General features: G+C 38.7%; 1 protein-coding gene across 1 annotated transcript; it reads left to right on the forward strand.

The window, feature by feature from the left end:
* The first annotated feature begins 3,177 nt into the window (after positions 1–3,177).
* Positions 3,178–10,077, forward strand: mdfic2 (MyoD family inhibitor domain containing 2). The gene is made up of 3 exons (XM_062394620.1): positions 3,178–3,274; positions 6,326–6,538; positions 9,261–10,077. The coding sequence occupies exons 1-3, from the start codon at positions 3,178–3,180 to the stop codon at positions 9,479–9,481; spliced, it is 531 nt and encodes a 176-aa protein (XP_062250604.1). The 3' UTR covers positions 9,482–10,077.
* The last annotated feature ends 2,151 nt before the right edge of the window (positions 10,078–12,228 follow it).

The raw sequence follows: 12,228 nt of genomic DNA on the forward strand, positions 1-12,228 counted from the left end.
CGTAAAAATATATTTATTTGATTACTTTTTTAAATAATAACCTAACAAGCCGTGCTTCATATCAAATTAGACACAACAAGAAATGATAGGTTGAGTCCGACAAAGATCTAACAGTGAGGAAATAACAGATTGAACTTTATTTTGCAGTGCAGATCTGTAGAAATATATCATAAGGATCAAGCAGAGGGAAATAATTCAATGTCCTGGCAGTGGCCTCTGTAGGTAACTGCTCGGGTTAGATAACATCACATTCAATGCTCTGACAGCTGTTTTTAGTTTTTAGTCGTTTCTAATTTGATTGAATGTACAAGTTGTTACATCTTATTAGCACTATGTAAAATTAAATGTGAACAAATATAAATACATTTTCTCGATGATCTGTATTTTCATTGTAAAGTTTTCACATGGACGGATGATCTTATTTAAATAAAACTAAAAGTGAGCATTAGGGATTAAGAATCTACATTAATGTGATTATTATCTTACAATATTCAACATGCCACCCATACTATATTAAGTGGTTGTTTTTTCATGGCTTATAATTATAGAAATGCATATTTTATTTATCTAAGTATAATGACATCGGCCTATGACATTAAACTTGGCCCACCAGGGTTAACTTTTTGTAAAAGAATGGAGTGAATATGAAATCAAGTGCCGTCTTCCCTTTGTCTTCGCCGGCCTCAAGGTGACATGGGAGTCTGCTCTCATCGCCAGAGCCAACTATGACACTTATTCTCTGTGGAACTCATTAAGGGACAAAGAGGACCTCTGCACCGGCAGCATGTTCAACAAACTAAGACTCCTTACTGAAACCACAAAAAAAAAAAAAACTTCCTTTCAGTTCAATGCAGCACCTGCCAGGTCCACACATGCTGAAATTGTTAAGTCGTCCTTCCAAGGTGATCTGGACAAGGGAGGAAATTAGATAATTCCTGTGAGTATCTCACAGTTCACTAATTTCTTGACACTGCAGTCATCAGTGTTTCCGTCAATATAACCCACCAGCCAATCGGAAATTCACAGAATAAGCTGTGCTAGTTCAAATCAATTTTTATATATTATCTGTCATTTATCTTTCTAACAACTTCTCACAAAAGATAGGTCATACTAAAAATGTTTGAGTACCACTGAAGACTTACAATATGCTTGGTACTTGCATGTATACAAATAAGCTCTTTATTCTTGATACAGGGCAAAAATCTTGCCAGAAACAGCACATAATGACAAGCTAACATGAGAGGCAGCAAAGAATGTGTGTACGTGCTTGTTTAGAGCTGTAAATAATGGAGTGGAGTGTATGTGAGGTAAAAGGGGGCGTGAAAGCTGTCATTTAGACTTAGTAGCTGAACTTGATCTCAGGCTGTCACTTCACTTTGCTTTGGCAAAAGCTTCAATGGAGAGTGTCAACCACTGATTTACAGGAGCCCAAACTAAAGCATAACCTGCTGAACCACTGCGACGGTGTCATTGATGTTGAATAATGACACCAAACCAGTTGTGTCAGTGAGAAACAATGAGGCCAACAGAGTGACAATAAGATGTCATCACATCATCACTATCCTTCATCTGTCATCACTGAACATGAGAGCAAAAGATTAGTTTTGTATTATATCACATTAAATCATCAACACAACATAAAGAAAACAAGAGAGGAGGATGAGGAGGAGGAAAGAAAGCCTTAGACACTGAGCGCAGCATAGTGTGAGTTCAGTAGACAAATACTCTCACATCTTAATTTTTCAATTAGCATGGCTCTTGTTCTCTAAACATATGCAAACACAGCGGGGCGTCCATTAAAATGCAACTCTAGTGTTGAGCCTAATTAGAGTAAATTAGTTGGCTTGTATTGGGAGAAATTTGAATGCAGCTCACTATGCATGTTTCACCGCATGTTTCACCCCAACATACAAACTGGCACTCGCTGCCTCATAAATATGTTCAGCAGAAACACTGCCTCGAAGCAGGGACTGAGATGTGTGTGTGTGTGTGTGTGTGTGTGTGTGTGTGTGTGTGCGAGTGTGTTTACAAGAACTATGTTCATATGTGGAAAATGTGTTACTTCTCTTTACAATAATTGGTATCCTCAGAAAATTCACCCTTGGCATGTATCTTCCTAATGACTCAAAGACGTAAAGTGACGAATTTTGTGTGATGTGGGCACGCAATACTCTTAGATAAAAAATGTAATGAACAGGTGACTAGTGCTCTGTAGCTGTCAGCGGGAATGGGGCAGCATGTGTTCAGTCTGCCGTCTGAGCTGAATATGTCCTCTTCCACGTCCTCAGATAAACAACAGTCATTGGCAAATGGCCTTCACCACATCAGACCAGCACAGACATTTACGGGTGTTTTCCAGTGCTCATTCCTTCATCAAGGTAACAACTTCCTCTGAAATAGCCGTCTTGCAATGTATGTGAGTTCAGTGGAACATATATATAATAGAAACACATGTGAACAGTAATGAAGCACATTCAATTTAATTTTAATAGGAACATTGACTATCAAAACTAAAAATACATAAGAAATCTCAGATAAACCAGGTAGGATGATCAAAAAGTTGTTTCACTTTACTCTGCACTGTCGACTAAACACAAACATTAAAAAGTCATTGTAGAACTCTTTGAGGAGGACTCAGTGATGACAAGGAATAATTCAGGACCAGAGAACAGAACATTACAAACAGGCAGGTTTAGAACGAGCACTACTCTAGTAGAGTGACTGATATTTTAAAGTGATGTTTCCTTTTATGATGTGATGCTTTGCCTTTAGCTTCATTTTCACTTAAAGGGCGAGACTCACTCAAACTAATAAAATGTTTCTGACTTTGTCTCCTTTATGCTGTGATCGGAGTGGATCTCCAGTATTTTTTGCCAACGTCACTGGAACATCAGAGAGGTTTACAGTACAGTAGGCAGCAGGCCAAATGGACCCTGTGCAATGTAAAGGCTACTTTGTCCTGGATGCTCCCAGCTTTGCCGAAGTGAAAAGCTTCCGCCACAGCCAGGACCAGAAGACTATGACACATCCTGAGAGCTGACATGAGTACGGAGAAACCGAGCTGTGGTTTCGGTGTCAGACGTTGACTCACATTGGCCTGAGTTGTGTGGAGCCTCATGTTTTCGGTTTGAGGTAATCCGGTTTGTCCTACTAAGTACATTCTCTATTTGTGATGCAATGGACCAGATGGCAGATGAAATGACGTTGAGAGCCGATGTGAGAGACAAAGGGAGGGCGAACGCTGCTGAGGAGGGCTCTCGCCGGGTGAGAGGAGGTAAGTAACGTGACTCAGGTCTGTGGAAAAAGTCAGAGCATGGCCACTGATTCACTGTGTTTCTTGTAAATCTCTGTTATGATAATGTGCAGTCGTCTGTGTTATCCTCCGTCTTACTCGTCCTGAAGCAGCTCCCTGAGTGTGCTTACTTCTATTCTGTGTTATTTTATGTTGAACATTTGACATCTTGCGGACGTAGATTTCTTTAATTGTTTTGGGGGTTTTCTGCTCGACTGTTGTGCTGCAACTTTGAGTTTGCATTTTGATTTAAAACATGATGTGAAATTATCCTCCATCCACCGCTCTGAGTTTACTGTGTTGTCTAATAAGTGAGTGTGGCTTGGCCAAACACTGGAACAAAACCTGAAAAATGCAAAGTATGCCTGCAGGCCTAATTTCTCTATCAGCTAATGGTCATGGGCACGGACTAGCTGCGCTTCTTACTTAATTCATTAGATAACCCCGGAGCATCACGCTGCTTCTCAGCTCAAACATACACTCAGACTGTGCTGAGTTTGAAGTTTATTTTTAAACTTGTTGTTCTTCAAAAACCAATTCCTTCCTTCTTGGCTTCTCATTTCAGCCACTGAGATGTGGCCAATGAAATTAAAGACATTTCCAGTGAGGGATAAAACCTGACAGTGTTAACACAAGAACATATTTTTAACTTTGCTATTACATATTTATTACAAAACAGCCACTTAAATCTTAAAAATGGCCAATACAGCCCTGAGGAACGTCCATTTGTATCTGTCTCTCAACAGTTTAGGTAAGACAAACAAGACAAATCCAGTTTATTTGACTTTCAAAATGTGCCCAGAGTTTGAATAAATCATTAGCCATTAAATGTTAAATAAACCAGAGAAAGGAATGTTGAATAATTCATTTCAAATAGGTGGTGAAAAAGTAAACACTCTGCAACCATCGCAATTCATTAATATCAGTTTAGATTTGATGTTGACATACTGATCTTAAAACTTCCCAACCTTGGACTTTGAATTTTTACAAAGCCCTGAACACACAACTTATACATTTGTACAACGTTTTTCATTGGTTGATAAGTTACTATACTCTATTTATAGCCATACATAGTTTGTACCTTATAAAATGTCACAGGAAAATGTTGAGATCCCCAACGCCGTCATTTTTGCCTCAGTCATTATGCCTTTGAGGTTTGTACAATATGTTAATATGCTCCACCTTCCATTTGATCGTCATATATAACACCACTGATCTGGAGTATCACACATCTCCACTGTAACAATTGCACATTGAGAAGCTCGACTGGTCTTTTGCTGTATGTTGTGTCTATTAGTGCAAGACTCCACATTAGAGTTTGGATCAACCGACAAAAGTCAGACAAAAATTTCTGAAATGATATTCAGTTTCAGGTTGGTCACATTGGCTGGGCAGATTTGTTACGCTGCATATGTCTGTTATCGACCGAAGCAAGCAATAACCATGTGTGTCAGGCACAGAGTAATACAAACTGAGGGCAGCTGAGATGAACTACATCAGGCTTTGGTTGGGTTTGGACACAAATAACCAAATTGACAATTGTCCATTTTGAATCAATCAGTAGTTCCATGCACTAAATTTCATCCAACATTGAGCACTACCAGCCTCATTAAAGCTTGTGCACGCCTTCAGTCCGCCCACACAGGTGTTATCTGATTACTCCCATTCTCAGGACCACGAAGGTGTGGACAAATTGTGTTTGACTGACAGCTCCACCCTCCTGTTCATTTTGTAGCACCCATTTGAATGACTGGTTGACCTGGCACTTGAGTTTTGGAACGTAATAAATGCGCATAATAACATTTTTAACGTGACCATGTCTAATCAGCCCGAGTCATTAAAAACACTTGTGTGGGTGTGCAGGCTTTATGTGTTGGATACACTTTGCTATTAAACTACTAAGCTTAGGACTCTATTTCCGGTTTCCACTTGACGACAGGGCAAACAAATCAAACAGTAAACTTTTTTTTATCATTGACCAGTGGCATGTCCATCACAAAGATTGTAGATGTCGTCCGATGTCGGGACATAGACTTTAAAGCAATAGTTTGGTTGGCTTAGCATAAAGTGGGAAGGGAAAACCAATTGGCTGTTCAGGGGATCTGGTTTCTTTACTTTGAATCGAGCTCAGTTAGCTGTATCCTTCGCGGTTACCATGAGATTATTAGCTCAGCTTGTCTGGAAATAGGGAAGGTGCCAGCTTGGCTGTGTCCAAAGATCGTGAGAAATCAAATTCATGTATCATTTAACTCTTGTCACCATGAAATTGCTTGCCTGACATCCTGGTTAACAAACAAGATATAACAAGTCAATTAACAAGCTTAAGAGTTGCTAGTAGGCAAGCACTGGACAGCAACAGGCCATGACCTGGACTGTTAACAATAAATTCAGCTTGCATGCATCATTTGCCTTATCATTCTCAGAAAGGAAGACAATATGTTTTTCCAAAAATGTTTTTTTCCCATTAAAAAAGCATTTGGCTCGTGCAGTTAAAAGGAATGTCTTGTTGTTGTTCACTAATTTGAATCTCAGCAAAGTCTTTTAAACTGTTTCAAGGCTGTGATTTATCCGTTTTACTCCCACTCCCTGTGGCATTCACTGTTTCTACAGTGTCTAACCCTCAAAGAATCTCAACAGTCTGGTTCTACTGGATAGCTGCCGTGTCCTGTGACAGTATAAAGACTTTTTAAAGTATTCTTGTGCTGGCAGAAAGAAATCTCCAACCGTGAAAGTGGAGAACATAGTGTTTGATTAAAAAAATTGTACACAGGATTACTGTATGGTAACATTACCACAAAGCCACTACTATTGGCAGTAAATTGTCCGGTTCAACTTTTTCAAATTAATTACTGCAGTTTCAAATGGTGAAACAGCCTTGTTACTTTTCTCTTCTGAGACATAGACAAGTGCAGACGACAGCTGACGAATACAGTCCTCAGCTGTGCTGCAAATGACTGAGTCAATCAGTCAGCATCAGTACCTGTTGCTAATAAGTGTGTCGTTATTTATTATTTAACATTTTGTCTCTTACAGAAAGGATTCAATTTGAGGCTCAAGTCAGAAACTGGGGACCTGCAGAGAATAAGGCTGGGGACACCAGTGGGGACACAGATGCTCAGCAGCTCAGAGAGTGTGACAGATCCTCTTCCCCTCGGTTCTCTTTGAAAAAGTACCTGAGGAGATCTTCCTCCAAAGCCTCTTCCTCCACAGAGTCTCTGTCTTCTTCACCCCAGAGCAACATGGATGGTTAGTGACATCAGCACTTACTCACCCCTGCGCCTGACACCGTCAAACTGCATGCCAAAGCTGCCAAAGCCGTTCAGAGAAATACGCAGTGAAGGCTTCTCGGGGAAAATAAACCTTGCATTGAATCCTCTGTAAAAACTGTAAGGAAATTAACTTTTTCATCCAAACACTGATTCTGCACTGATGAAATAAATGATCATTAATATGCATCATAATAATGCCATAGACCAAAGACAGAATAAAGAACTTGACAAATTACAAGCTTTATGCCTCACTATGCAGTGGGAATGCTTAAATGCAGCTCATATGATCAATTATGAAAATGTGTGAATAATTAAGAAATTGAAACTACAGCAAAAAATAGGAAGACTAATGAAAAAAAAAGGCCACCAAAGTAGACTCGCTACTGTACACGCAGCATTAGTGATTACACCACAGACTTATGCTCTTGTATTAAATTAAATATTAAATAAGTCACTTTAAAATAACTAATTTTAATTAAAGAGGTAGTTCAACATTTTAGGAAATACACTTATTCACTTTCTTTTCAAAGGATTAGAAAATGTCATATCATGTGTTAATACGGAGTCAGGACCTAGCTAGCCTAGTTTAGCATTAAAACTGGAAGCAGCTGAGGCTGGAGCTAGACTGGTTCCTGTTACAAAAGTAGATTCGTACTTCTTAAACAGTTCATGAGTCTGCTTTAGGCTCATTTATCCTCAATGTTAGATGTGAATATGGAAAATGACGGAGTAATGTAAGCAGTGACAATTACTTTATCCAAAAAAATCATATTTATTATCATATAAAAGGGAACTATGGTACCAGGAATAGCAACGTCACTGTGACAAAGCTTTAGGAGATTGTTGTCTCTTTTAGGCACATAATCACAAAAGGAGAGTATTATGGACCTACCCCTAGATATGAAGTGCCCCTCTGGGAGGTTCCCCCTTTAGAAAGAGCCACTAGGGAAGTCCCCTGGGAATCAGGACACTCGCTACATCATCAGCCAACCAACCTTATTACATTGACAAACAATATCAACTAAGGTTATTATATTAAAAACCGTTATCAACTTACATTATAATGGTGATACATCTGACAACTGCAAGACAGACGGGACAGATTCATTTATTGATCAATGCACAGTCAGTCAGCGTGTTTACATCGGTTCTTAGTCCTGTCCATAGAAGCGTCTGCCTCACACTGAAAAGGTTAAAACATGAGCAGGAATGTATTTTTTCAAATTTCATATACTGGACACACAAGTTACGAACGTTACTCGTTGCTCTCACTCAGACTGTTTAAACGCTTGTTTTGACTCCGTGAATTACATTTTCATTTTCTACTGGATAAAAATAAGATAATTTGTGAATATTTTTGCAAGATTTCATACTTATATTTCTGAGCATTTTACCCGTGAAGCATTTGAGGGGGTCCTGAATACACTACAGTTAAAGGGGTGTTTGAAGGGCTTGATGGCGAATACCCCTTCATCACATAGAGGAAAGGGATGACACTATACCCCTTCACGGCCATGTCCGAAACAAATAGGTTGGCACGCTGTTGAAAACTTCAAACAATGGAACAACCATTCATAATTTAGACTTGGTGCAATTGTAAAACCTCAAGAGAACTAAATCCGTCTAAGCCACCTTCTTCTCACTTGATCATTACATCCACTAATGAGATTTGGTCTTCTACGTAGAACGGAATCTGAATAACTAGTTACCATATTTCTGTATTTGTGCTGAGCCTATTCTTCTTGGCTTCGGTGCAGATGATTTAATCCTGTCATTTCGAAATCACAAAAGTCACATCATAACATTCACACTGAGGCAATTAGTTTATATTTTTATACTTTTATATATTCAGATAACCATGCTCTTCTTACAAATCTTATTTCCTGTCCGACTGTTACAGTTCTGACCTCTGATTAAATTCATGAAAGCAGTGCACAATTGCAATCACATATTGTGGATACATGCTGATAACAAGTACGAGTTGAATGTAGTGTCATCTTGCTCATACAATAACAACTGAATGAATTTAAATCACCATTAGCTAAATTTGTGGATAATTCATCCCATAGAGTGTAATATCTTTATCAAAATGTATTATGATGCAGACCCGGATCTGGATGCAGATTTCAATTTATATATATTTTTAATAGCAAATTCATTAAATTTTGCAACCTAGAAGGAAATACACTATATCTTCTCTGAATTCTTTGCAACACACGTCATAGGGTCTTTCCAACAACATTTCTTGTGTGTGAGTAAATGTCTGTTCATGGTCAGTGTCACTTGATGATCTCACGCTTCATAGCACCCGAGGGGGCACCATTTGGCAAAGGCTGCTGGGAAGACACACAACATTGCTCCACTGCAGCCACACCACAATTTGGAACTGCTCCTGAAAAAATACAAGAGAGACTTGGAGTAATTGATTATGTCTCCAAACAGCTTTCTTGCTTGTCTCTCTGAGGGAGTGGGGCATGATTTCCTAAATTATGTATGTATAAAGGAAGCAAAGGATGCTTTTAAAACGTTATAAGATATAAGTGAAGACAAGCAGCTCTTATAGCAGCACAAATGATTTATGTCCCCAGATATGGTTTAAACATCACAAATTATTTCAAAGAGGTCTTTGCAAAAGCGTGAAGGGGTTATAAGCTTTTATAAAACTTAACGTCCTTCCTGAATGGGTGTGTCTCCCTCAGTTGACTGTGCAGGAATCATCCTCAACTGCCTCTTCTGCCGCTTCAACAGCAGCAACTGCTGCCCCAACTACAAGCAGGTCATCACAGCAGCAGCAGAGTCTGCATCCAGCAGTGACGGTGACTCGTGCACGGACTTGGACTGTGGTCTGCTCAGTGCCTGTAATGAAGGAGGGGATTGTCTGGAGCTGGCGATGGAGGTTTCTGAGTTGTGCTTCCGCTAGGAGGAAAACAATACTCATTACCCTAAGGAACTTGCTGGATATGCAAAGATCAGACTGTGAAGTGGACAGTTTCTTCAGGCTAAAACTCTGATAAATGCACAGAAAATTATATCAAAGCTGTTACATGCAACATTTGTGGTGTTAAAATGACAATAAATATAGATAATGCATCTGTGAATGCATGTGACCTTGTATCTATATAATGTAATGGCCTAAATCTATGAAACTGACCCATTTCATCTCAGACAGTTTGACTTTGACAGGAAAAGCCAAGTGGACCTAAATGATTGACAACCGCTGTTACCCATTTTTAAAGCAGCGAGCCTGAACAGTAGAGCCAGGAACTGAATGCACACACTATTATTAATCACACCTACTGTGTTTGTGTTTCCTGTCAAGGCGTATTTTATATTTCTGTGAAAAAAGGGTCTGTTAGGTTTTCCATGTTATGTTTGAGGTATAAAGGAGAAATTGTAGTGAGACTGTTGATAGTTGTGGTTCAGCATCAGTGGTTCCTCTGTTTATTGCAAAATACTGTATCTGTTTCCAATACTTCCTGTTCAACACGGACAAATTTAACCTCAATCATTTCAAAATAAAACCTGTCAAGATGACTGTATGGGAAGTTTTATGTATTGAGGCTGTCAATCCATTATCTGAAAAAAAGTATTACATCCAGTAAATACATTACACACTGCCTTTATATGGCAGATGCTTTCAACCATAGTAAAATACAGTAAAAGTGGATTCATACAATGTTTTAAAATGAAGTAATTTAATAATCTAGGCTCCATGGATATTTATGAAACCAAACCATCTGATTATTTATGTAGGAAAATAGCAACTTTCTTATAGTGGTGGCTGCTCAGATTTCTACAGTTATCATCAAATATCGGAAAAGCCAGTTTATCACTCAGGAGCCAGATTCCGCTAGTTTCAAACAATGTCGGCAGTGTGGAAGAGCAGGAAAAACACAACTTATTTAAACTTGAAGTGTTATTCCAAGGTGATAGCCCTAATGTCGGCCCAATAGTCACTCCAGATACATAAATGTGTGAAACAAACAATATTTCTCATATATTTCATATAAAGTGAGCTATATGAAATGGATTAATGCAACAATACTGATACAACATCACGTTTTGGGGGCAGTTGCTATAATAATGGTAATAACTGGCTATTAACGTTACTATTATACCTTGTCCCACAATCTAATGCGAAATTTGCTGATACATCCTGTCAATGTTATTGTAAATACATATTCCTTTATCTCTGACCTGCTCCTCCTAATACGTTATTACTAATATCATGGCTGTAACTATCACCTTAATGAATGAATACTGTAACAGTCCGAGTTAAGTAGTGTGCTGAATCTAAATTGTACTGTACCGAATCACCATGCAACGAAGCAGCAGTGTCACCACAAACAATCCACTGGCCCCAGGCCTGTGAAATCCATCGCTGCTCTGTTGATACTGACACACCAATAGGCTCTCCAGCTGCAACGTTTTTCTGAAGTGTCGAGAAAAAAAGTCTTGAAGCCTGTCCCCTGTTGAGCCTGCCCATTTCAGTTCAAGTGCCACTGGAAACACAGGAGCTGCTGGATGTGGCATTTGTGAGACACTCGTCCTTGACGCTCCCCTCAACCCCTGTTCTCAAAGACAGTTCTCTCAAGTGGTAGATCAGTGTTTGGATCACTTCAGTCTGAAAGATGTCCTTGTCACATAATGGGAAATGGACACAGGAGCCTGGCTGGCATGTCGGTGTTAGAAACAGTGAACAGTACAACACAACATTGTTCTTAAGCACCATCTGTTTCTCAGACAGGTCAGAGGTGCACAACTGAGTGTTACTGGATCAAGCTCAATTACCAAACATTTGTTTTCTGCTATTACACATAAAGACGATGAGAGGAATCCCACTATAACAGACTGTTATAGTGCAGGCGTCAGAAGTACTGCCATCGCATGTTGTTCCAGTTACACACTCCTGCTACAGTCCTGTAAGAAAGAGAGAAACACAGGTAACGCATCTGAAATGCCATAGTTTGATAATTCAGTATTATATGTGCAGATATACAGTGAGCTGTCGCTGTAATTCATCTCCAAATCTGTAGCTCGTAAATGATTTAATATTTTACAGAATCTGTGCTTTTACAATCCACTGTATTATGTCTTTGTTTTCTTCAATTTAAATACACACCACGCAGGTTTTATTGAGTTTTTATTTACTTACTTTACTTTAGTTTCCTGTGGTGCCGCTGCAGTTTACACACTAATGTAATGTGGTCATCTACCAAATATACTGTAAGTCACATTGATTTCTTTGCCTTGTATTGCCGACAGTAAAGTATGTGGCAGACGTTTTTACTTTTTTTTCCTTTTATTGTTGAATCGATTTTTATATTCTCTTGGTTGTACATCATTTCTTTTAATGTGCTTGTTTGGTTATTTTATATAAAGATACAACTAGAAGTCAGCCGCAGTGCAGCACAAGACCTGAGTGCTACTCATTTAGCAAAATACAAATATAACTTTTTATTTTATTCTACATATTATAGAAGCTTTACCACACTTTAATATTGAGTGTACCTATAGGACAGATATATATATATATATATATATATATATATATATATATTTCCTTATTTATTCACTACAGGCAGAATAAACCACAATATTTCTTCTTGACCCAATCAAACTCAATTTAAAACTGAAACTCGGCCGAGAAATCATCTTCCTGTGAGG

Source organism: Platichthys flesus, chromosome 2 (genome assembly GCF_949316205.1).
Source record: "Platichthys flesus chromosome 2, fPlaFle2.1, whole genome shotgun sequence".
NCBI classification, from domain to species: Eukaryota; Metazoa; Chordata; class Actinopteri; order Pleuronectiformes; family Pleuronectidae; genus Platichthys; species Platichthys flesus.

Coding starts and splice junctions, on each gene's coding strand:
- mdfic2 (XM_062394620.1), top strand. CDS start 3,178: ATGGACCAGATGGCAGATGAAATGACGTTGAGAGCCGATGTGAGAGAC. Junction 3,275..6,325: donor CTCTCGCCGGGTGAGAGGAG/GTAAGTAACGTG, acceptor TGTCTCTTACAG/AAAGGATTCAATTTGAGGCT. Junction 6,539..9,260: donor ACCCCAGAGCAACATGGATG/GTTAGTGACATC, acceptor TGTCTCCCTCAG/TTGACTGTGCAGGAATCATC.